Here is a 26,140-nt window from a genome sequence, read left to right as displayed (position 1 = left end):
GTGTAACTCAATACATTTTTATTAAGTGAATGGACAATGAAAAGCTGTGGACACACTGGACGGATTGGAGCAGCCCAGGGCTGAACGGGCAGGAGGAGCCGCAGAAATGTTTACTATTTGAAAGACGGAGATGAAAAAGTAATTTGACATTTTCTTTCGCTCAATAGGCACTCATTAGTCTGGGGGCACCAGCAGGTACACATTGGAGAACTTACTTCAGGACCGGGTCTCAGCCAGGCACTTGCCTATTGAATGTTGACACAGAAAAAACCAGCCAAGCAATCAGCGCCACGGGCCGTGAGAGGGATACTGGACTTTAACTCCTTGATTGGAGGCATTACCGCCGCAGCGAGCTGGCCTGCAAGCTGGATCAAAGGCTAGAAGTTATGATGTTTGCCTTTTAAAAGGTAAGTGCCGTTCTCAATTGCATAGTTTGCAACTTCCAGCTGCAGGTGACGGCATGGATTCACGGGTCCTGCCTCGGCTGCTGCTCGCTGCCTCCTGCCTCGTGGCGTCTGGCCTGGTAAGAAAACAATGTGCGGAGAACAATTAGACCAATCGGGGCCGTTGATAGCATTTGCTAAAGAAAAATTGGTTCGCTTTCTGTTTTTTATGAACGTTGACGTGTTAATGGAATGAGCGTTTCCTTTTGGCGAGCAGGGGCGGGCGGGTCTGGGGAGGCAGAGACCTGGACGTAGCGCTGGGTTTCTCTCTGTTTCATCGTTACGGAACAAGTTTTCTTCTGATGAGGTGGGAAACGGGAAAATCGTTCCATTTTATCGCTGAGTGACATCAGATTGCTGGCCCAGGAGGTGAGGCGAAGGGAGCGAGGGGTGCCTGTCAGGGCGCAGGACACGCTCAGGAAGGCGGGCAACATGGATTTCCCGGCCGCTCCCCCATGAAGTGAGACCGGGCCTCTGAGTGACAGGCAGTTTGTACCACCACCAGCCCGGGGGTCTATGTGAGGTTCCAAATGCCCGGCAGCCTCTAGCTGTCATTTGAAACAGCAGTCACCATAATGTGCTGATGTTCCGGGAGCAGCAACGGGGAGAACAAGAGAAGCCATTGGACAGCCTTCAGGCTGCCATCAGGACAAAGCCACACGTTGTTCAGTAGAAGCGCTCGCATGTGTCTGTCTGTGTGGCTGAGGCTCACATGTGTCTGTCTGTGTGGCTGAGGCATGAGGCTCACATGTGTCTGTGTGGCTGAGGCGTGAGGCTCGCATGTGTCTGTGTGGCTGAGGCGTGAGGCTCACATGTGTCTGTCTGTGTGGCTGAGGCGTGAGACTCACATGTGTCTGAGTGGCTGAGGCGTGAGGCTCACATGTGTCTGTCTGTGTGGCTGAGGCGTGAGACTCACATGTGTCTGTGTGACTGAGGCGTGAGGCTCACATGTGTCTGTCTGTGTGGCTGAGGCGTGAGGCTCACATGTGTCTGTCTGTTTGGCTGAGGCGTGAGGCTCACATGTGTCTGTGTGGCTGAGGTGTGAGGCTCACATGTGTCTGTGTGGCTGAGGTGTGAGGCTCACATGTGTCTGTCTGTGTGGCTGAGGCATGAGGCTCACATGTGTCTGTGTGGCTGAGGCGTGAGGCTCACATGTTCTGTCTGTGTGGCTGAGGTGTGAGGCTCACATGTGTCTGTGTGGCTGAGGCCTGAGGCCCCACAGCGCCTGTTCCTACCAGTGAGGACGGTCCTCAGCCAACGCACTCATGCCCGCTCTCTCCAGAGGCTCCCCGTGAATCTAGAACGTAGATACGGAACCTGTACTTACATAAATTGTCCCTTCCAGTTGGGTGACATTTTGTTAGAGTTTAAAAAGTGCTTTCACGTGACGTCGTGTGAGCCTCACGGTGCCCTGCAGAGCAGGTGCGGCCGGGCTTCACCGAGCGTCGGGAAGGGGAGCTGCCTCCTGGTAGCTGGTGGAATCAGAGCTGTAACCCAGATCCGCGTCTCCCGGCCCCGTGAGCTCTCTCACTAGCGCCCTCGGCATTCCTAGGGTTACCCGATTCCCCACCCATGTAGTCTAGGTTTCACTGCGTCGCTTCTATCTTCAGAAGTGTGTTTGTTTGTAATAACAATGCTATCTACACCCATAGGCTTTTTTCTTAGACATTTGGTATTGTCTTTGAAGGCAGCGTCTTGAGTGAAATAGGAAAGTAAACCATGATTAATGAGGTCTTCAATAAAATTTATTTTTAAAGGGTTGTTATACATTACAATAACATTTCAATGTTGGGAATAAATTTTTAGGGTTTCCAAACACGACTCCATGAATTCTTTGGAAATTTGTGATAAAAGTAAACACATTTCAGGGCTGGAGTCCTATGTTCGGCCTTCTCTCCAATCTGTGAAGTTGGTTTCTAGTTTCTTTCATATAACAGGAAGTTTTTAAAAATATATATTTTTTAATTGATTTCAGAGAGGAAGAAAGAGGAAGAGAGAGAGAGAGAAACATCAGTGATGAGAGAGAATCATTGATCAGCTGCCTCCTGTATGCCCCACACTGGGGATTGAGCCCGCAACCCGGGCATGTGCCCTGACCGGGAATTGAACCGTGACCTCCTGGTTCGTAGGTTGACGCTCAACCACTGAACCACACCGGCCGGGCAGGAAGTTTTATGTTTTTATAAGAAATAGGGAGACCCTTTGGTCAGAAAGTCATCTTAGGCTCCAATTTAACTGTCTTAGATAAATGTCAGAAAGTAATTCATAGTATTCATGGACGCCCCCCCCCCCCAAATGGCTAGATATAAATTGGAACCCAGAAGACCATTAAATCATGGGCATCATAAATAATATCTTCTTTTATGTGTTTGTTTCCCAGCCAACTCCAGAAAATTTTGGTGAGTGTATTTTGAGATTTGCCCTAAGTTAAATGAAAAGGAAGTTATATGTGTAATAGAACAGCAGAACAGAAGAACTTGGGACACATTTAATGCTAAGTGCTTGCGTAATTGCATTGAACTTTGATCAATACTGCCTTCTCTTGATTCATTGAGGAGCGTTTTATTTCCTGGTCCAGGGTTCTACGTACCCAGCAGAAAAACGGATGGAGGAGTAGGAGGCCAAACACAGTGCCTGACACACAGACACCCATAAATGCTTGCTATTATTAATTTAGCCATTTTGTGTCAGGTCAGATGAACATCCTATTCAGCTGTACACTGAGAGATTTGGCCATGTTATTCACCCCTTTGCAATTTAAAAGATAAATTTAAATTTAAGTTAGGGATTTTGCTTGCGAGTTCCAAGATATGCTATTGCAAAGAATATACGTATATGGGTAGATGGAACTGGTTTGACCAAATTTAAACATTTGCTTTCTATTTCATCAATTCTGCTACTTAGTCTTCCAAATTGAGTTTAATATTTTATGAAGTAATGAATTTCCTATTCTTGAAGTCATTAGAGATTCAAGGGACACAAATAGGACAAGAGCATATATGTAAAAGCTCCATAGCATCAAGCCTGGTTCATGAGGGGTTCTCAACCAACCAATCAATCAATCAATCAATGTATATGTATTAATTCAGAGCCAAGTAATCACTCATCTGATTAGAAACTTGCTCACTTCTAATCCAATAATTGATAAAGATTTCTTCTTTCATAAACATAATGTTCAATGTGTTTTTCTTTATTTCAGTTAAAGATGTAGATGGTGGAATTGACCAGGATATATTTGATATCAATGAAGGTTTGTGGATTTTATTTTTTACATATTTTATTAAGTGAGGAGTTTGAACAAATTTGCTAACATGAATTTCTATCTTTCCTCTTAGCTTTGGGACTGGATCTTTTTGAGGGAGACATCAGACTTGACGGGGTGAGTTGAGACAATGCAAGGAAGACTCTTCTATTAATCACTGGAAGCTAAGAAACAGAGTATCTGAGAATGATTGGCAAGCACGGGCTTAGTTAAGCCCGATCATCTCTACGTGCACAGAATCACAGTGACACATTTGTTCAATGAATGCATTGTCCTGCAAGGAACTCACCAAACAGTGTCTTCGTGATCTGTTACTCAGGTTTCTGTGTGGTTAAAGCCACGATCACTCCCCAGGGGGTGCCTCGGTCTTATTGATGTTTTTGATTTTCATTATTGGAACAATATTTTCATTTTTAAATAGAGCCTCACTGATCCAATGTAGTTGAAGCAAAGCTAAACTAAACGTCTACATCTTCAGTGAATCAGGCTTTTTACCACAGAGATAGGTTCTGACTTCTACCCTGACAGCTAAAAGTCGTGTTGCCAAGTAGAGGTCCTCCCAGACTTTGCATGGAGTCCCCTCTTAGTGAAGTCCTTACTACGCCTTCACCCCCTGCCACTGAGTAAGTAAAAACTCCAGGAGTCGCCTTTGCTTCCTCCCTTTCCCTCACCCCACCACCCAATCCTTCAGCAAGTTCTGTCATTGCTATCTCCAGCCTATACCTCAAAGAATCCACTCTTCTCCTAACTTGTCTTTCTATTTCAAATATTGCCCTTCTCTAAGGGGAAAACTCAGTGACACTATTTCACTTCCTGGCTTGAAACTTCAATAGCTTCCTATTGCATTTAGAATAATATCCAAGTTGACCCATAGTCTTCAAGACCTCGCATAATTTAACTCCTGCCTAGTTCTCCTCTCATTTCTCCTCTTCGCCCCTCCCCTCCCTGTCTTCCTCTCTTATTTCTTTTCTGTCCTAACTCATTAGGCTTCAGCCTCAAATCATCCTCAAAACATACCAAGCAGATTCCCACGTCAGAATCAGGGCGACCTCTGCCCGAAACGATCTTCCTAAGGTTCCTTCAATCCTGGCTCCTTCTTATCATTCCAGTTCCACCTTAAAAGTCCTCCTTTCAAAGACTCCTGGCCTGACCTCTTATCTAACACACTCCCTGTCCCTTTACTTTTATCCAACGCCCCCCCCCCTTTTTTTTTTAAATTTCCTACACTACAATTAAATGCAGCTGGTTTAATCTTAATTTGTTTCCTTACATCCTACGTGTCTCTTTCGCTAGATATTAGCTCCGTGAAGGTAAAGACCTTGGCAGTTTTGTTACCAGCGAACCCCTATTCCCTAGAGCAGTGTTCTTTCCATTGACTGGATGAAGGCATGGGCGAAATTAGTTCTTTACTATAAAAATTTCAAGTTGTTTAAAAATTTTTAAAAATGTTGCCCCAGTTCATGTAACTTTTCTGACTCTGGGAGATCAAGATTATTGAGGTTTTGCTATCACTTCCTTTTTGTATATTTGTAATCCTATATAATAGAGAGGTAATATGCAAATTGACCCTCACGCCATCACAAGATGGCTGCACCCACAGTGGAGGCAGGGTTCCCGTAATGAGCTGCCACGAGCTGTAACAAGTGATCAGCAGGGACCCGAGGCTGCGTGGCACCGGGCCAGGGCTTGGGACCTGAGGCTTTGCCCCCCGCCTGGTGGGGATTGATGGGGGACCTCAGGCCACACCCCTTGCCCCAGTGCTGGACCAGGGGACTTGATGGTGCGCTGAGGGATCTGAGGCTGTGCCCCCCGCCCAGCACCAGGCTGGGGGACCTGGAGCTGCGCCTCCCGCTCAGCGGGTCTTGACAGAGGTGGGACCGGCTGGGTCTGGATCTCACCCAATGAGGGTGGGTCCATCGGGACTGGGTCTCACATGATTTTGAGGTGCATGTGGGTGGGCGGGGACTTGACTCTGGGTCCCGCAGCATGCCCCAGACTTGGACAGGAGGATTTTCATATACATTTGACTAATTTTCTTTCATCTCTGACACTTCTATTATAGAGAAAGGGCAAATAGCAATATTGAAGTATTTCCTCTAATTAATTCCCTTTTAATGTGCATGAATTTCATGCACCAGGCCACTAGTCTCTTGTATGGAAGCTAGTTTATAAGTCTACCAATCTTTATAGTTCAGTTTTATAACAATCATTCTTTACACGGTTTTGCATGATTTCTCCTTCAACTCTATAAACAAAATTAGTGATAGAAATTTCCTCCTAGAAACTTTGTTCTAATATGATAAAAGCAGAGGTACATGCACAGGCACATGTGTGCGCACACACAGTTTGTTTAAACTGGCTGGGAGAGCTTAAAACTTCATTTATTGCTAGGTTAACTATTTGTTGTTTCGTAAATTTTTGCCTGATTCCCTTAATTACCTTTTTCATATTTATGTTTTACAGGTACAAGATAGAAATTCCATCATTGGAGAAAACTATAGATGGCCTAATACCATTCCATATGTTCTAGAAGATAGTTTGGGTTAGTATACACCTTGGAGTGTCCATAACTATTGTATGTTCCTGAAAGAATGTGATAACAGTATTTCTAAGGGCATGCAATTATGGTTTTTGACGGTTTTTTGTTTGTTGCTTTCTGTAGGTATGTAAAGTTACTTTAAAAAGTAAGCCAAGTGGACAATAAAAAGAACCTAAGTGACTTTGTCTGAAATATTGGTTGAGCTTTGGACAATAAAGGAATTAATTTAACCAACATTTATGGAGTGCCTCCTCTGTGCTGGATTATTCCATTCCAGGGACATGAAGATTAGGGAGCTCGTTTTTATTGTGGAGCCGTGGTTTCCCATATGTTCAGATTCACATATGAGTAAAAACCAAAACAACCAAACAAATAAAACTTTAGGAATTGGCATTGCTTTACCAACGTTTCGTTTTGCCAAGTCAGGAGCTTAAACAAGAACCCACTATCTTTTATCATTCCCCTTTCATAAAAGAAATAGTGTTTTAATAGTAAAAAGTCAGAAAAATCTAATCCAAAACCAAGGATAGCTTTTTTTAAAAAAATATGTATTTTATTGATTTTTTACGGAGAAGAAGGGAGAGGGATAGAGAGTTAGAAACATCGATGAAAGAGAAACATCAATCAGCTGCCTCCTGCACACCCCTACTGGGGATGTGCCCGCAACCAAGGTACATGCCCTTGACCGGAATTGAACCTGGGACCCTTCACTCTGCAGGCTGACGCTCTATCCACTGAGCCAAACCGGTTAGGGCAAGGATAGCTTTTCTATAGAAGAAATTTAATTGTAATGGGCCACTCTAAAACATGGTCTTTATTTAATTTTTTATATATTTTTATTGATTTCAGAGATAAAGAGAGAGAGAGAGAGATAGAAACATCAATGATGAGAGAGAATCATTGATTGGATGCCTCCTGCACGCCCCACATTGGGTACCGAGCCCACAACCCGGGCATGAGCCCTGACTGGGCATCGAACCATCACCTCCTGGTTCATAAGTCGGCGCTCAACCACTGAGCCATGCCAGCAGGGCTGATCCTCATTTTGTGTATGGACCAGTGAAAATGATATCACTGACCAGCATCAGCTTAGGAACTGCTGTTTGGAAACTTTTCCTTAGAGATCATACATTTCAGTGGATATTCAGATAAACCAAAAACTAATTACAATGGAATGGAATAGTCGTAATGATTAGTCATATGTTCAGAGAGCTATGTGAGCCACCTACATATGAAGGCACGAACATTAGGGAACAGGTGGCACTAAGCAGCAGGGGTGAGTGAAGGTTGTGCAAGTTGTACACCATTCACGGGTGCTGGGGAGGAGGGACAGTGAGATGGAAACTGAGTTTGCATTCTGTTCCTCAAGAGACATTCATTTCTTTGCGTGAAGTGCTTTTCACCCACCACGACGACACCTACAGCATTTCCCGGGCGAGGTGCCTCTAGGGAAGGGTGCCCTAGGCCCATGTGCAAAGGCATGGGGAAGGGAGAAACAACCACCCTTAGCTGGGATGTAGACGGGAAGGGAGGAGATAGTGAGGGTGGACAGGTAGGCAGGATCTGGACTGGGAAAGTCTATGCTGATGATAACGTGGAACCACCAAAAGTTTTTGTGGAAGAAGATTTACCCCTTTGTGGCAGTGTAGAAATGTATTATTGATGGGGCAATGAGAAAGGAAGGAGATCAGTTGGGAGACGGTGGGAGATAATTAGGGAACAACTGAAGAGTTTTTGAGCCAAGATTCTCTAAGTAAGGGTAGACAAGAATGGATACATCTAAGACATGTAGGAGGCAATTGTTAGATTTAGTGATTGACAGCAAGAGGTCAAAAAGGTAGGCCGAGGTAAAGGGATGCTAGTGCCCAGGGTTTACCCAACTTGATGAATCGTAGCACCTTTAACAAGAATAAGGAATATGTCTTAAGGTGGGTGGGGTAGAGAAGTGTGGTGGAGATTAGTTTTTGGAATGCAGACTTTGAAGTGCCTCAGGCTCACTGTGGTAGAGATATCATGGAAAGTGTTGGTGGATAGCCTGGTCACTCGGAGAGAGAACTATTTGGGAGTTATGTGGATGTAGGAAAAGGTTGAAGCCGTGGGCATGAATGAGCATCTTTCACGGTGCCTTGCATGTAGCAGTTACTCCATAGATAGTGGATCTGATTGAATGACCCAAGAAGGTGGTGTTGAGTGAGATGGCCAAGGGTGAAATTCAGCCTGGGGAGCAACTTTTAGGAATTGGTATAGATAGAACTATGGGGTGAAATAAGGGACCTGAAGAGTAATCAAATACTTGCATTATAATATGGCAGTATTATTGTCCATATTTTTGTCCAACGTCATTTCTTTTTAATGTTGATGAGATGTCATAGGGATTTAACTCTTGTTTATATTAATGAGCTACGTATTTTTGTTCGTTTCCTTCCCTCAGAAATGAATGCTAAGGGAGTTATCCTCAACGCATTTGAACGCTATCGCTTAAAAACATGCATTGACTTCAAGCCTTGGTCTGGAGAAACGAACTATATATCAGTGTTCAAGGGCAGTGGGTACGTGAAGAGTGTTCTCTGAGGGTGTTAATGAGGACTGTGTGGCTGGGACATGATATCACAGCAATTGCCCTAGGCCCTGACCTTGAGGGAGGGTGGGGCTTCCTTCCCTGTTTGTTGGAGAGTAAAAGACAGCTGGCTCTAGTTTTTCTAGCCATAAAATAATATTTTCATACAGGCAAGCAGTCTGCCAATTTATTTTTTTAATATTTTTTTTAGATAAGGAGGGTGGAATTGCATGGCATCTATCTCACAACTTTGTGAACTTCAGCTACTTCTTATGTTCCTCTTCAAGTAAAACACGAGTGTATGTGTGTGTGTGTGTGTGTGTGTGTGTGTGTGTGTGTGTGTGTGTATTTAAATTTATTTTTACCTAATGACTCTTACTGCCTGCGTTAAGAAGGTGACAGTGCTATTAGCTTGGAGCGCAGCAATTCTGAGTGGTTGCTGTACCTATCAGACCCTTATGAATGGCCATCGGCATAGCAAGGACCCTCTGAAACACTGGACACTTCCAGGAACAATCAGGATGAGGCTGACGTGGGATGACTGGCTCCTAGGTTCTTTTGGTGTCAGGGCAAGTTCCCCAAAGACCATCTGGTGGGAACACTGTTCCTAGCTCACCAGGGTTAGGAGAGAAGGGACTGGTGTTCAGGTCCCTCCATGGTGAAAGATCCCGGTGGGTAACTAAGCAGATTAGCAACGAGGGATCTTGACCTGAGACCTCACCTGCATCGTTATAACACCCTCTCCCCTCTCTCCTGTGAACTCTCCTGTAAGCTGCTGGTCTTCGATAGGAAACAGGCGCATTGGGAAGCAAAGTCTCTCCATCGGGGAAAACTGTGACAGGATAGCAACCATTCAACACGAGTTCCTGCACGCCCTGGGCTTCTGGCACGAGCAGTCGCGTTCTGACCGGGACGACTACGTCAGCATCATTTGGGACAGAATTCAGTCAGGTATATTTCTCTTGTTTTCTTACACTTTTAGTTCGTTAAGGACTGAATCTAAGCATTGTGCCCTCTCCGGCCATCCGTGCCAACCGTACACAGTAGGAAAACGCTGGTGTTTTGATGTCTTACTTCATTTAGCTCTAACTCAGTGAGTTGAAGTGGATAAAGGCTGTCGGGGCACAGCAATATCCCTTCATACATTTGAGCTGGACATGATCTTAGAAGCTCATGTTTCCTAGAGCTCGTGTTAGGGAGCACTGTTTGCCAACATGCTCACGGGTGTTGAGTGACAAGGGATCCGCGGTCACATGAGTCTGGAAATCCTAGGTTAAAAGAAATGAAACGAACAGTCATGTGCACTGCTGTGCTGCTCCGAGTCTTGGTTAGATGAACGTGAAGTGTAAATCTCCGAGGCAGCAGCGTTTCCTAAAGTGGCGTAATTCCTGGTCTTTTTGTGGAGTATTTGGATTTATGGATCCATGGAACCCCCATTGGGGAACACTGCAGTAGTTGGACAGCCTGAACTCCTGTGACTTTGTGTTCCAACTCTGGAAGGTTTTCACACCAGGTCCGGCCAGAGCTCATGCTCTCCACATTTCCCCACCCTGACAGCTGCCACCTGCCCTGCCTCCGTAGGTTCAGTGGGGGGAACAGCATCGTGGTCTTGTGGGTCACTGTGAGGTCTGCTCTGTACCGAGGCCTATGACATCATAATCTTTTTAAAAAAAGATATTTTTATTGATTTCAAAGAGAGAGGGAGAAGGAAAGATAGAAACATCAATGATGAGAATCATTGATCAGCTGCCTCCTGTACGCCCCCTACTGGGGATCGAGCCCACAACCCGAGCATGTGCCCTGACCAGGAATCGAACCGTGACCTCCCCGTTTATAGGTCGATGCTCAACCACTGAGCCACGCTGTCCTGGCTGACATCATAATCTTTTAAAATATATATTTTATTGATTTTTTACAGAGAGGAAGGGAGAGGGACAGAGAGTTAGAAACATCGATGAGAGAGAAACATCGATCAGCTGCCTCCTGCACACGCCCTGCTGGGGATGTGCCCGCAACCAAGGTACATGCCCTTGACCGGAATCGAACCTGGGACCTTTTAGTCCACAGGCTGATGCTCTATCCACTGAGCCAAGCCGGTTAGGGCTGACATCATCATCTTAACACCACAGCTCCTGCTCCTTCTCACGCCCTCTCCCCGTGTCCTGATCTCAACGTGGTAAGGCCAGCAGAGACGAAAGGATTTCTGCAGCAAGAGCAGTGCTTACCTTTACGCCATGGCCTCATTCTTTAGGGTGCCTGGCGTCTCGTTGTTGGCAGAAACTTCTGTCTAGATTTGAGAACACATGCATGTGCTTTGGACAGCAGATCTACGTCATCGTGCCCACAAAACCATTTGATTTCAAGTTGCAATCAGTTGCCATAGGTGATGCTAAGCAGCGTGGTACCCTCTCTAAATGTATTCATTTACAAAACAGCTACACGTATTCCAGGAATCACGAAACCCCGACTGTGTGAATCCTCTAGTGACTCTGCATTATAACCCCCAGGTCCCATCCCACCGCCCCTCCCAAATCCTCTTCCTTTCACCTCCACCCGCTGCGGACGCCCCGCCCTCCCGTCACCGCCTGCCAATGAACCTGCCTGTTTCCACAGCACCTTCTAGAACCTTCCTTTCCCTGTGAAGGTCTCAGCACCGTGGGCCCAATGCTAACAGCTCACTTTGGGCTGCAATGAAAACTTAGCTATGTTCAGCGCGATGGCTGGTATCCCAATTCTAAGCCTGAACACTGCATTCTGAGACAGGATGCATGAAACTCCCCTGAAATAATGTGGAGCAGCTACAGCAAAGGTGGCGGTGTGTTTATTACAGTCTCCGTTCCTAAACTAACAGCGTTCAGAGTAAAATAAATGGAATTCTGTGAACATCAAGTAATTTAAACATTTTTTTAAAATTTACCCTTCAGGCAAAGAGAACAATTTTAACGTCTATGATGACCAAGTCTCGGACTCTCTGAATGTTCCCTATGACTACACGTCAGTCATGCACTACAGCAAAACCGCCTTCAGAAATGGAACGGAACCCACAATCGTAACGAGGATCCCGGACTTCATGGATGTGATCGGCCAGCGGATGGACTTCAGCGACTCTGACCTCCTCAAGCTGAACCGGCTCTACAACTGCTGTATGCGACCGGCTCTGCGGGGACTTCTGTCTCTCTCTGCTCCACGGGAAAATTACCGTATTTTCCGGCGTATAAGACGACTTTTTAACCCAGGAAAATCTTCTCAAAAGTCGGGGGTCGTCTTATACGCCGGGTGTCATCTTATAGGGCGGGTATATCCCAAACTCTATATTTTAACTGGAAAAGTTGGGGGTCGTCTTATACGCCCAGTCGTCTTCTATGCCAGAAAATACGGTACATTTGGTGCCATTTTGCTGAGCATTACTGAGTTATGTGAAATGATAAAAGCTTGATTTTATTTTATTTTATTTTTTTTGGACCAGTTTGATCTTCCAAACTCTTCAGCCCAAATGAGGCGCAGTCATCACCTAAACGGGACCAGATGGTGTGGGTGCCGGCTTGGTAATCTGAATAGGACAGGAGTGTAGACTCGGGTGCTAAGTCAGACAGTTTCATGAAAAGACTTGGGCCGGGCGGTGTGTTCAGATCCACGGAGCTGCTCATGTCTTGGTCCTGCAGACATCCAGGCGCCTGCGAGCCCCCACCGGAACCAGGAGGCGCCTCCTTTATTTATTTATTTATTTATATTATTTTATTTTTAAATATATTTTTATTTATTTTTCAGAGAGGAAGGAAGAGGGAGAGAGAGATAGAAACACCGATGATGAGAGAGAATCACCGATTGCCTGCCTCTGCATGCCCCGCTGGGGATCCAGCACGCAGCCCAGGCATGTGCCCTTGACTGGAATTGAACCCTGGACCCTTCAGTCCGCAGGCCAATGCTCTATCCACTGAGCCAGACCTGCTAGGGCCGAGGTGCCTCCTTCAATGCCCTCCTGGCATCCCTAGGACTTCTGTGATAAGCTCCGTTTTTTTAAAAAAATATATATTTTTTATTGATTTCAGAGAGAAGAAAGAGGGAGAGGGAGAAACATCGATGATGAGAGAGAATCATGGATCGGCTGCCTCCTGCACGCCCCCTAGTGGGGATCGAGCCCACAACCCGGGCCTGTGCCCTGACCGGGAATCCAACGGGGACCTCCTGGTTCATAGGTCGATGCTCAACCACGGAGCCACACCAGCGGGACTAAACTCTATTTTTAAAATATATTTTATTGATTTCAGAGAGGAAGGGAGAGGGAGAGAGAGATAGGAACATCAGTGATGAGAGGGAATCATTGATCGGCTGCCTCCTGCACGCCCCCCGACAGGGGATCGAAGCCACAACCTGGGCATGTGCCCTTGACCGGAATCGAACCTGGAACCCTTCAGTCCGCAGGCTGACGCTCTGTCCACTGAGCCACACCGGCCAGGGCTTAAGCTTTATTTCTATTGCTTAGATTATCATGATGTGTGAGTGTCAATAATTGTTCTCTGCTTTTGTAGCCTCTTCCTTGAGCTTCATGGACTCGTGCGATTTTGAGCTGGAAAACGTGTGCGGGATGATCCAGGGCTCAGGCGACAGTGCGGACTGGCAGCGGGTGTCCCGGGTGCCCAGGGGGCCGGAGAGCGACCACTCCAACATGGGCCAGTGCGCAGGTACCGGAGGGAGGGCGTCTAGGCTCCCGCCCACTCGGCGCTTCTAGCCTTGCCCTCTGCCAGGAGAGACTGGGCCTTCTCTAACTCCTATCTGAATTACTCACGAGAGCCACAGGCTGCCGCCACGGACTCAGATCTGTGCCACAAGGACACAGCTAACTCTCTGCCTGTGGTCTGAGCTTGCTTTACTTCCTGAGTCTGAGCTGGGCTCTGTGAAGCTGTACCCCCTCATCTAGGCACCCATGCAGGGGAGGTGGTCTCTCCTGGGGGACCCCATCTTTGGAGCAAACTCTTTCCTCGAAGCTTGCAGGATGCAGGCGACTTGCTAGGGAGCAGCACTGTGCCATGGAGTGGTCAGCGTCAGGGTTTCAGCTGGCCGTGACTGCATGCTGCTATTACAAAAACACTTGAAGGTAGAGAGTACAATTTATTTAATTTTATTGACATAAGTATATTTTTCTATTATTTTCTTTTGAATTAAATGGGCTTTTTTTTTTGGCCACAAGTACCAATTTTTCATTTATTTGCTCATTTTTTTCAGCAAATAGGTGAAAGTAGACTTCAGAGCCCAGAGGCACTGCTTCAGCTCAGCTGGTCTAGGCGGGGAGTGGGCCTCCAAGGGCGAGGGGCTTCCCCGTGTCCGGGTGGGTGGGACTGGGGAGAGGCAGGTGTTTTTTAAGGGTACAAACTTGCAACGAGTAGTTAGTAAGCCCTAGAGCTCTAACGTGCAGCACAATGAATATGGACACCAATGTTGTATCATCACCATCAAGCTTGCTAAGAGGCTAGAATTGAATTATCCCACCCACTAGGAAGCAATAATGAGTAGGTAACATGACACAGGTGCTGGGCATCGCTGCAATGGCAACCCTGTTACAATACATAAATGTACCAATTAACATGCTGTGCACCTTACAGTTACACAATGCTATATGTCAAATATATTTTAATGAAAATATTTTTTCATTTTATTTATTTATTAGAGGTCTGGTGCATGAAAATTCATGCACTGGAGGGGGTCCCTCAGCCCGGCCTGCCCCCTCTCACAGTCTGGGAGCCCTCAGGGGCAGGAGGCGACTGATGATCAGGGGAAGGTGACGCCCCATCACACCTCTGCTGCTGCCACTGCCGGCAGCGCAAGCCTCAGCCGGCTCTGGTTACATGAGCCTTGGGCGGCCCTGGGTGGCTCGGGGGCTGAGGGGACTGGGGGACTCCAGAGGCAGGTGGGTGGCAAGGCTGGGCTCACCTGGGGGCGGGCCTGGCCTTGCCAAGCACCTGCCGCCCCAACAGGGCTGAGGGGACTAGGAGCTGCCATCTTGTGGCTGTGGGCGCTGCCATCTTTGAGGGTGGGGCATTTAATTAGCATATTTCCTCCTTATTGGCTGTGGGCACCACCATCTTTGAGGGCAGGACAGTCAATTAGCATATTTCCTCCTTATTGGCTGTGGGCACCGCCAACTTTGAGGGTGGGACATTCAATTAGCATATTCCCTCCTTATTGGCTGTGGGCGCTGCCATCTTTGCGATGGCGCAAGGGTCAATTAGCATATTCCCTCTTTGTTAGATAGGATGTATTTTAAATACATTTTTATTGATTTCAGATAAGAAGGGAGAGGGAGAGAGAGATAGAAACATCAATGATGAGAGGGAATCACTGATTGGCTGCCTCCTGCATGTCTCCCGCTGGGGATCGAGCCTGCAACCCGGGAATCGAACCGTGACTTCCTGGTTCATAGGATGTCGCTCAACCACAGAGCCATGCTGAGTGGGTTATTTTTCATTTTAAATGCAGATTTGGACAGTGGATAGTAGTCCTACATAGGCCAGAAGGAACAGGGAAGAAAAAAAGGGAGGAGGGGGGAGAGAGAGAGAGAGAGAGAGAGAGAGAGAGAGAGAGAGAGAGAGACTAGGCCTGGTAGGTGACACATTTTTCCATTTTTGAAAGCTAGCATCTATAGGAAGAAAACGGAGGCCTGATGCCGTCTCTTTCATAAGCTCCCTGCTCCTGGAACCGTATGTCAGTGCCCTGCACACGTGGGCAGTGAGGGGAACTCGGGAGCCACAGACACGCTCCCTGGACCCAGCAGCTGCTCGCTCTCACGCCTGCTGTTTCCCTTGTCCCAGGCGCGGGCTTCTTCATGCACTTCGACAGCAGCGCTGTGAACGCGGGCGCCACGGCCGTGCTGGAGAGCAGGACCCTGTACCCGAAGCGAGGGTTTCAGTGCCTGCAGTTCTATTTGTACAACAGCGGGGGTGACAGGGACCAGCTGAACATTTACATCCGCGAGTATCCCGCAGGCTCCGAGGACGGAACTGTGACCCTGGTGGAGGAAATAAGAGGTACCGTGCCCACAGCCTCCCTGTGTGCGTCAGAGGGAGGCGATCTAAACTCTGCTCGGTGCACCACCCACCAGAGGGCAGGGGCTCGGGTCATTGCTTTTCAGCTGAGCAGCTGCTCCTCCCAGGGCTAAGCTGTGGGAAGGAAGCTACGTCCAGGGTCCTCTGTGCTGTGGGTGTGACTCACCTAAGAAACCGTAGCTCAGTCTCCGGCACGGAGGAGGCCAGTTCTTGGCAAGGAATGGAAGCCAGCTTCGGCAACATGGGAAGCGTCCCCGGCTCGGTGTGGCTGAGCTGTGGTGTGGACGAGGGCGGAGCTGGCCTCGGCAGGGTGGGACCTGTCCCTGAACGCGGCTGGGCGCCTCTCCTGCGTCTCACTGGGCTTTGTCCACGAACCTGGGCTTCGGCTGTTTCACTTCTTACCACGTTGGACTGGAAAGGGGACTCTTCCTCTAGTTTCCAGCTTACAAAGGAGTCCCGCTGAAGGGTTCTGATGTTCAGGACTTGGTTAATGGAACTTCTGGGGCAATTCCTCCGTGGAGTGAGGGCCACGCCATGTGGGCGCCCACCGTCACTCCAATCACGGCCAGAGGGGCGCATGCCGATCCCCTATGAAAGCCGAGGGTTGGGAAGGGTTCCCGCGGGGCTGGCAACTACGGGACTGTCTGCCCACGTGCTGGCCTCCTGGTTTGAATGAATTGAGTAAAACCTACTGTAAAATCGATCCACAGTATGCTATAGGTCATGTACCCCCCCCCCCCCCCCGTTAACTAGGAAAAACCATCTGAAAACAATGATGGTTTCCCTGTGAACACCTACAGTGAGGGTCTCAATCTCACTTCACATATACACATACCACACACTGTACACATACCTTATATGCAAGTATATATAATACAACACACAGCACGTCTATAAGATACAGATATGCCTTTCCATGAGCAATCTGTGCTGTTATCACTGATACACAATAGCACAGAAGGTACTTAAAAACTTGTTCACGAGTCCAGAATTTATTAATTTTTAAAATATATTTTTATTGTTGACTAGTAGCCCTGCGCACGAATTTGTGTGCCAGTAGCTCTCTGCTGCCCTCCTGTAGCTCCCCCCGCCCCTCTCCCCCTCCCCCCTCATAGCTTGCTGCCCTGCCCCCTCCTGTAGCTCCCCCCACCCTCCTCCCCCTCCCCCCTCATAGCTTGCTGCCCTGCCCCCTCCTGTAGCTCCCCCCACCCTCCGCCCCCTCCCCCCCTCATAGCTTGCTGCCCTGCCCCCTCCTGTAGCTCCCCCACCCTTCTCCCCCTCCCCCCTCATAGCTTGCTGCCCTGCCCCCTCCTGTAGCTCCCTCCACCCTCCACCCCCTCCCCCCCTCATAGCTTGCTGCCCTGCCCCCTCCTGTAGCTCCCCCCTCATAGCTTGCTGCCATGCCCCCTCCTGTAGCTCCCCCCCTCCTCCCCCTCCCCCCCTCATAGCTTGCTGCCCTGCCCCCTCCTGTAGCTCTCTGCCTGCTGCCCTGCCCCCTCCTGTAGCTCTCCGCCACCCGCTTGTAGTTCGCTGCCCCACCCTCCTGCAGATCCGTGATCCGGTCATTATGTGGTCGGTCATATTCCTCTCTGATTATATAGGATGGTATTACAGATATCTTCCATTTCCCCCCTTTACCTCCCAGCCCCTACCCACACCTCCCCCAGGTCTTCACTACCCTATTGCCTGTGTCCATGGCTATGCGTATGAGTATAAAAGTTCTTTGGTTGATCTCTTCTAGGAGTGCAGAATTAAACAGATAGTACTAAAATAAAGTGGAAGCTCTCGTGAAAGGTTTTTGCTCAACCTAGAGTCCATCCATGGACAATGGCATTTTCTGTAATCTGGATATTATAAGTTATTTTCAAGCAATTGTGTTTCTCATTAAGTGCCAATATATTGTAATCTCAAATTGTTGTGTTAATTATGAGTTTCACATAAGTTGAGCTGTTCTCTCCCTGGGGGCTTCTGAAAAAATGTGAATGTACTCTTTCTTATTTGGGTATGTGATACCGGAAAATAAGACAGGACGACCTAGCCATGCGGCCAGCCGGGGGTGGGGAAAACAGTGGAGGGGAGTGCAGTTGGGGAGAGAGGAGACGGTATGAAATATTAGATAAATATTTATAATGTGGAGTCACTGGTCTGATTAAGGAGTAAATTGTAGGATGCGGGCTTTGTAGCATTTGGTGGCGTCCTGTTTAACACTGCTGAAAAGTTGGTTGGAAATGTTCCATGTAAAGGCAGTGTTCCAAGCAGAGTGTAAGCATATTAAAGGAGGCTTTGGCTGGGTATCACAGGAATCATGGGTACAGGTGTAGACCACTGGGCTTGCTTGACCGTTTACTTAACATAGAATTAACACAGAATGAAAAGTCACCCTGATGTAGGGCGTGGAGTACTCATGAGTTTGATGCTGTTGCTGGCTCACCCATCTCTGGGAAAGGGTAACCTATCTGAGAAACGGCTAGATAAACATACGGATATTACAGAGAGGAGTCCGACCCCACAGAAATATCTGGAAGTGGAAGGACGGGGGCTGGAGGAGTGGGAACGCCAGACCCCAGATGTGGGAACCGGTAGTCCTAGGAGAGCGTTCGCCCACGAAGGCTAGCGCTCGCATGTTGACTTGCATGTGGTCCACTGTCCGGTGTCTTCTTTGCAATGACAATGTGTGTTTTGCAGACATACCCACTGGGAGCTGGCAACTTTACCACGTAACGCTGAACGTAGCCAACAAGTTCCGGGTGCTGTTTGGAGGGGTCAGAGGTGCCGGTGCATCCCTGGGCGGCCTGTCCATCGACGACATCAATCTTTCGGAAACACGGTGCCCTCATCACATCTGGCGCATCGGGAATTTCACACAGCTGATGGGCAGCCCCGAGGGAACCCTCTATAGCCCTCCGTTTTACTCTCCTAAAGGTTATGCCTTCCAGATCTCCTTGACTCTGAGCCACCCGACTAACGCAGGGATATATTTCCACTTGATCTCTGGAGCCAATGATGAGCAGTTAGAGTGGCCCTGTCCTTGGCAGCAAGCCACGATGACACTCCTGGACCAGAACCCTGACATTCGACAGCGCATGTCCAACCAGCGGAGCGTAACTACAGACCCACTTCTGACCACCGGTTCGTGACTCCTTTTCTTTGCCGCTCACACACGGTCCTTGCTCGTGGAGGGACGGGGGGGGGGGGGGGGGGGGGCGGGCGCTTGGGAATGACTGCACAGCCGGGCGCCGAGGGGGTTCTGAGCCCGGATTTAGGAGCAGAGGGGAAAAGGGGGAGAGCTCCCACAGCTGTGGACAGTCCCCCCGGGCAGGAGAGCGTCAGGAATGGCAGCGGGAAGCGGTGGACAGAGACGATACTGACTGTATAGAGACGATACTGACTGTATCCCTGGGGCTGGATGGCCACTCCTGAATTCCCAGTGTTGGGCCAGGAAGGCTGGTTTTAGAGTCGGACATGCCTGCATGGAAACCCAAGGTTTGCTTCTCATTAGCTAAGCAAGTAGATCTTGAGGAATAACCTCTGGGAGCGTACGTAGTGTCTCAGCAGTGACCCGGGGGCAGTGACAATAACCACAGAGATTAGTTAGGGAACCACTCCAGATCGAGCACCGACGTTTGGGGAAAGGCCTGGAGGGAAGGCGCGCACAGCTGCTGAGTTCTCCTCCTCCGCGCTCCCCTATATTGCCACTGGGGTCGCCCAAGCCAAGGCAGCTCTTGTAAGGGGGTGGCTTTTGTTCCGAAGGCAGAGGAGCAGATGCTGTGGAGTGTCGGGAAGCGGGGGAGTGGATTACACCTTTTTATGGGGTTCTGGAGGATTTGCCAATGGGGACATTTCCCCCCTCTTCCAGTCTCAAAAAGGAGCGGAATCCAGAAGGCTATGATCACATTTCTTTGTTGTTGTTTTTATATCCTCGATGGAGGATATGTTTTTATTGATTTTAGAGAGAGAAGAGGGGGGAGAGAGATAGAGAGAAAGAGAGAGACATAAAACATTGATGTGAGTGAGAAACATCGATCTGTTGCCTCCGTACGCACCTGGACTGGGATCGAACCCACAAACCTAGGTATGTGCCTTCACTGAGAATCGATCGCACACCTTTTGGTGTATGGGGTGATGCTCCACCAACCGAGCCACGTGGCCAGGGTACAATGATCACATTTCTCATTTTAATAATCCGTTGCCACCTGGGAACCCAATAAAGGGACACATGGAATTATGGCCAGGTGAATATTATTGCCAAACCTGAACTCTACACCTGAAAATAATGGATTTATGTGACACAGGGGGAAAAATAACATCCACAAAAGGCTGTAGGGACGTGATGTTCAGAATTTCTTTCCTTTTTTAATTTTTATTTATTTATTTTAAAAATATATTTTATTGATTTTAGAGAGGAAGGGAGAGGGAGAGAGAGATAGAAACATCAATGATGAGAAAGAATCATGGATTGGCTGCCTCCTGCACGCCCCTCACTGGGGACCGAGCCCGCAATCCCGGCATGTGACCTTGGCGGGAATCGAACCTGGGACCCTTCAGTCCACAGGCTGATGCTCTATCCATTGAGCCAAACCAGCCAGGGCTCTTTCCTTTTTTAAAACACATTCCTCCCTGAATGACGCTGACAATGGATCCGGGTTGGGTGGCCGCCACCTGTCCCCAGGGCACTGCTCTCTCTCTGGCTTCTGCTCCTGAGGACTCAGCCGGTAGGTGAGCAGTCAGGTAAGATAAGCCGCTCTGCGCTAATATTGAAAACTCGATCAGCAGCAAATTGGTTTAAGTCAGTCAGCAGGCCGATCTACAGCTCAGAAGCGTGAGCAATGACTGTCCCGGGCAGTGGGTCTCTGCTGGCCCGTCAGTACAGACCTGACTCCCCAGCTGGGACACTTCCTGTACCCTCCCCCCCCCCCCCCCCCCCCGGGTCCCAGAGCCCCAGAGCATGGTCCTCCCTGCCGGCAGCCTCATCTCCTAGGGCAGAGAAATGGCCACGCTCCAGCCTCTGGCAGGGCCGCATCCCAGGTCCATGGCGCCATGTAGTCACTGGGAGCGCCATCCTAGTTGGGTGTCGCTTTGCCTGTTTCCTGCCACCGAGAGCCGAGCGGGTGCTGAACGCAGCCCCTGTGCACGAATTGCTTTTGCAGGCGACGGGAGCTATTTCTGGGACAGGCCTTCCAAGGTGGGGCAAGTGGCCTCCTTCCCGAACGGAACTCAGTTTAGAAGAGGTCGGGGCTCGGGGACCAGTGCCTTCATCACCCACGAGCGGCTGAAGAGCAGAGACTTCATCAAGGGGGACGACGTTTACCTCCTGCTGACCGTGGAAGGTATGGCCATAGCATGGTGCTACCTAAGGTACTTGGGTCCTTGTTGTGGTATCTCCGTGACCTGGCAGGTTCTGTTTGTAGGCGCATTCACTAGGGATGTGGGAGGAACTGGGCCTGGGTGGAAATTTTATTTATTTATTTATTTTTTGGTATGGATCATTAACAATATGAAACTAATTGAAATGGAGGGTTCCAGGATAAAGATTTTAATTACCACTACATGGAGTAATAGTGAAAAACTTTCGGCCGGAAAACTTCAGAAATAAGTTAAAGGGGGGGGGGGTAGGATCTGGGAGGAGAGGGATAAAGGGAGGGGGAGGGAAATATCTGTAATACTATCGACAATAAAAAAAAAATTTTTTTAAAAGGTAAGTTAAAGTATAGCCATTATACCCTAAAACAGGGGTCCTCAAACTTTTTAAACAGGGGGCCAGTTCACTGTCCCTCAGACCGTTGGAGGGCCGGACTATAGTTTAAAAAAAACTATGAACAAATTCCTATGCACACTGCACATAGCTTATTTTGAAGTAAAAAAACAAAACGGCAAAAACACCCGCATGTGGCCCGCGGGCCGTAGTTTGAGGACGCCTGCCCTAGAACTATAGTCTAGGATTCCAGAAATAAAAATGTCACACAAGCACATGAAGTTGAATTTAAAATGAATTATCTTTATTATCTTTTTAAAATATACAGCGTGTCCCCCCCCGCAAATGTGTGCACACTTTAACAGCTGATAGCTCAGTTTTGAAAATGAAATGTATCTTTAAATAAACGCTGCCTTTATAATTATTCAAAGTGCATGTATACATTTTTCTGGGAATATATATGGTACACACACACACATTTTGGCCATAATAATCTATCATCTTTTAAAGTTTCTTACCTATGGCGGCCAAAGAATACCTTTTCCAGGAATTCTGGTGGTTCCCATGTTCTATGGGGTAGGGTTTAACTCATTTACACCCGAAGACCAGCTGCATCTCCGTAAGTCAGGATCCTGTTTGTGAGGGAGCTGGTGCGGTAAACCCAGGGCGTTGTTACTGCAGTGTCCGTTGGAGCGAGTCTAAGTGATACTCCTTGGAAAAAATTATTCCGGGAAACGTGTCGAGGGCAGAGAGGCGACATAAAATGATTCCTCCCTCGACGAGTCCCACGTTCGTCAGTTCCCTCCGACCCGTGTGGGTAGGGAGCCCCAGGAAACATCCCCTGGAACAGCACCCAGCTCGGCAGGGCCCTGCTGCTTTCACCGAGTACCCCGACGGCCCCGACGGCCCCACGCAGGAAGCGAGAGAGCCGAGGCCGAGCTTCGGGCAGGCCCCTCAGCTGCTTGGGACCCGCTCTTTGGGTTCCTTGTCTGTCCCTTGAGGGCTGGTCCTGTAAGAAAATAACCAATGGGGCCACTTAACGGTGGCGTGGGACCTGCCGTGCGCGCCTGAGGCCTCGCCTTGGGACTCTGAGCCAGGGCCAAGCCACCCCCGGCTGGGCCTCAGCGGCCTGTGGCCAAAGGACTGTTTGCAAAGATGACGAGATGCAGAGTGATGATGGGGGACTGGCCCCGAACGACGTTCTTTCGAATGAACACCACGCTGTTAGCCATCCGCCCAACAGAAGTGCCTGTCCGCTACGGACAGACTCCCCCGCCTTCCTCAGCAGCTCCCCTTGCTTTGGCTCCTCATCACGTCGCTTGGGTTTCTGCAGGAACTCTGCTCCCCCAGGAGCTGATCTCAAGGAACGCCTCTGGCCTCTCTGAATGCCTCTGTTCTCAGGTGAACAGCCACCAGGCCACGGGCCCTGGGCGTTCAGCCAGCCCAGGCCCCGGCCAGCATGGGGTTCGGTGGTAGCCCCCAGGCGGCCCAGCTTTCCTCTGTGTTAGATGTAACCTGCCTCTGTATTAGCTCACCGTCTGAGGCTATTGCTGGACTCCGCTGCAAGATGACCTGCATCTCTCACCAGCCCGAAACCCGATCATCTATTCTGAAATTTAGAAGTCCAATTCTTGTTAAAGCAAAACCTGATTTCCATCCACCCCTGCTCTCCGCCCTTAGACATATCCCACCTGAACACCACAGCCCCGCAGCCGGTCCCCACGGCCGGCACCCCCACCGCCAGCACCCCCACCGCCATCACCCCTGACCTCTGCGTGACCTTCGCCTGTGAGAACGACGGCGTCTGCACCGTCCGGGATGGCAGAGCTGAGTGCAGGTGAGGGGTCCCTGGGCCAGACCGCCCCCCTCTTCTGTCTGAAACCCTGTCGCTCCCGCTCTGTGCGAGTGAATACTGATATCTCCCATGAGTGAAATCAGTTCATTCCCATCCCAGAACCAGCCATAGGATATTTATTTTTTGCTCTTTATTTGGGACTTTGGATAGTCACAAGAACAATAAAATTACTTGTGAAAAAAAAATAGCACATGAGCCTGGCCGGTGTGGCTCAGTGGCTGAGTGTCAACCTAGGAACCAAAAGGTCACGGTTTGATTCCCAGTCAGGGCACAGGCCCGGGTTGTGGGCTTGCTCTCCATAGGGGGCGAGCAGGAGGCAGCTGATTGATGATGTTTCTATCTCTCTAACCCTCTCTCCCTCCCTCTCGCTCTAAAAAAAAAAAAAAATCAATAAAAAACAGCACATTATGTTCTCATTGTCTGAAAAAGTCCTCATGAGTGACATATCTGAAGTCCCTACAATAGTCAGATGTGGTCAGTGTAACTGCCCAGTTAAGTAGGTGGAGATACTTAAGTTTTGGGAAGAGTTTGGCCAGGGTGTAGAGCTGGGAGGCGAGGGACTAGGACCCTGAGAGCTACATTTTCTCCATTCCCCACGCCCCCTTCCTTCCCCCTCGGAGCTGCTGCCCTGAGAACCAGATCAGAAGTCATTCCTGGCCCCCGTCTGTGTCCCCTGGTGCTAGCCCCACCCCCTCTAGTCCGGAGTGAAATGTCCCCAAGGTCAAGGACCTGGACGTTGACACACACCTTTCATGGTGAAGATGCGCAGATTTATTTATTTTATTTTTTTAATTTCAGAGAGGAAGGGAGAGGGAGAGAGAGAGAAACATCAATGTCGAGAGAGAATCATGGATCGGCTGCCTTCTGCATGCCCCACTCTGGGGATCGAGCCCACAACCCGGGCCTGTGCCCTGACCGGGAATCGAACCGTGGCCTCCTGGTTCATAGGGCCTCGCTCATCCACAGAGCCACGCCCGCCGGGCAGAAGTTGCTCGATTTAAACGCCAACTCCTAACAGAGCATGCTCTGGCCTTGCAGGTGCCCGTCGGGGGAAGACTGGTGGTACATGGGGCAGCGGTGTGAAAAGAGGGGCTCCACGCGAGACACCATCATCATCGCGGCGTCGTCCACGGCTGCCGTGTTCGGGGTGATGCTGGTGGTCACCCTGGTCAGTGTCTACTGCACCCGGAAGCGCTACCGTCGGACGGCGGGTTCCAGCACGGTGGTCGCACCTGTGGAAAATGTGAGTGGAGTCCGAGATTTGGTTACTCAAACCTGTGAATGAACTCCTATGAGGAAGAACAGAGACTTTTTAGATAGACTTTAAAAATGCTTCTCTTCCTTCCCCATGCTGGGGACCACTGCTTGCAGACCACGCGTTTTGGTGGCCTTCACCATGAATCAATGGCTCTTGTTTGTTTGTTTTTGGAAATTATTTACTTATTTATTTTTAAATTTTTTATTATTGAAAGTATTCCATATGTCCCCCTTCCCTCCTCCCAATGACCTCTCCCAGCCCCCCCCCCCTCGAGGCCCTCGCCCCCTATTGTCTGTCCCCCCAGGCTATGCTTCTATGCATGCAAGTCCTTGGGCTGATCTCTAACCCTCCCCTCCCCGCCTTCCCTCTGAGGTCGGACGGTCTGTCTGATGCTTCTGCGTCTCTGGATCTGTTTTTGAATCACGGGTTCTTAAACTGGGGTCCGCGGAGGCTCTGGGGGAGTTATCTTCCTAGAATTGTGTCCCTGCCGAAAGGCAGAGCGGCCCTGCCCGAGCTCCCCCCTCCGGGACGGGGAGAGGGGCCTGGAGGTTTTCGTTGGAAAAGCCTGTGAGTGACGGCGGGGCTCAGGCTGGGGGAGGGGGTGCAGGCGCATCTGGGGCCCTTCTGTGAGAGAAGGCCCCCGCTCCGGCTCCATGTGCAGTCACACGTGTGAGGCCAGGTCCCACGTGGAGGTCTGAAGCCTGGCCTCAGACCCTACACCCCCCGGGCTCGGCCGGTCGCTGGGAAGCAGGCTCAGGTGGACGCTGGCGGGCGGGAGGTTCCAGGCTCAGGTGGACGCTGGCGGGCGGGAGGCTCAGTGGGCAGCGCTCCGGGAGCCCCTGGGCAGAGTGAGGGCAGCCGGGCTGAGGGCGGGCGGTTGGGCTGGATGTGGTCACAGGGATGAGTGGTGAGTGGCTGGAACGGGGAGCCGAGGTGTTTCCCGGGGTCGTGTCTTGAGACCCCGGAGAATGAGCTCCACGGACAGAAGATTTAAGTAAAAGTTTATTACAAGCAGATTCAGGCTCCCCCGGGGGGTGGGACCCCAAGAACGGGCTGCCCGGGAAGCCTTGCAGTCCAGGGTGTGTATGTGCTGCACCTGCTCTAGGCTACCGTGCCGTCCCCTGGTGGACGCCCTCAATTGTTCTTGCCCAGCAGCACACCTGAACGGTCCCTGTTTGTGTGTGTGCTTTCCCTGTTCCGTGCTGAACTCTCCCAGTTTCTGTGTGTGCTTTGTCTGTTCCCGTGCTGAACTGTCCCTGTTTCTGTGTGTGCTTTCCCTGTTCCCGTGCTGAGCGGTCCCTGTTTCTGTGTGTGCTTTCCCTGTTCCGTGCTGAACGGTCCCTGTTTCTGTGTGTGCTTTCCCTGTTCCCGTGCTGAGCTGTGTCTGTTTCTGTGTGTGCTTTCTGCTCCCGTGCTGAACTGTCCCTGTTTCTGTGTGTGCTTTCTGTTCCGTGCTGAACGGTCCCTGTTTCTGTGTGTGCTTTCCCTGTTCCC

The 26,140-nt window shown here is 49.6% G+C and overlaps 1 protein-coding gene across 1 annotated transcript; it reads left to right on the top strand.

Moving 5' to 3' along the window:
- Positions 1-460: 460 nt before the first annotated feature.
- On the top strand, positions 461-24,673 carry MEP1B (meprin A subunit beta; the record flags this gene model as incomplete). The annotated part of the gene is made up of 14 exons (XM_079783443.1): positions 461-523; positions 2,824-2,842; positions 3,643-3,693; positions 3,779-3,822; positions 6,169-6,247; positions 8,676-8,793; positions 9,574-9,752; positions 11,726-11,944; positions 13,331-13,483; positions 15,608-15,823; positions 18,527-18,970; positions 20,989-21,168; positions 23,214-23,370; positions 24,427-24,673. 14 exons carry the CDS (start codon positions 461-463, stop codon positions 24,671-24,673), a joined length of 2,169 nt encoding a protein of 722 aa, XP_079639569.1.
- Between the last annotated feature and the right edge of the window lie 1,467 nt (positions 24,674-26,140).

The sequence above is a fragment of the Cnephaeus nilssonii genome (assembly GCF_951640355.1).
Source record: "Cnephaeus nilssonii genome assembly, chromosome: 11".
NCBI classification, from domain to species: domain Eukaryota; kingdom Metazoa; phylum Chordata; class Mammalia; order Chiroptera; family Vespertilionidae; genus Cnephaeus; species Cnephaeus nilssonii.
Note: the sequence above shows the minus strand (reverse complement) of the source record. Positions and strands in the feature narration are given on the sequence as shown.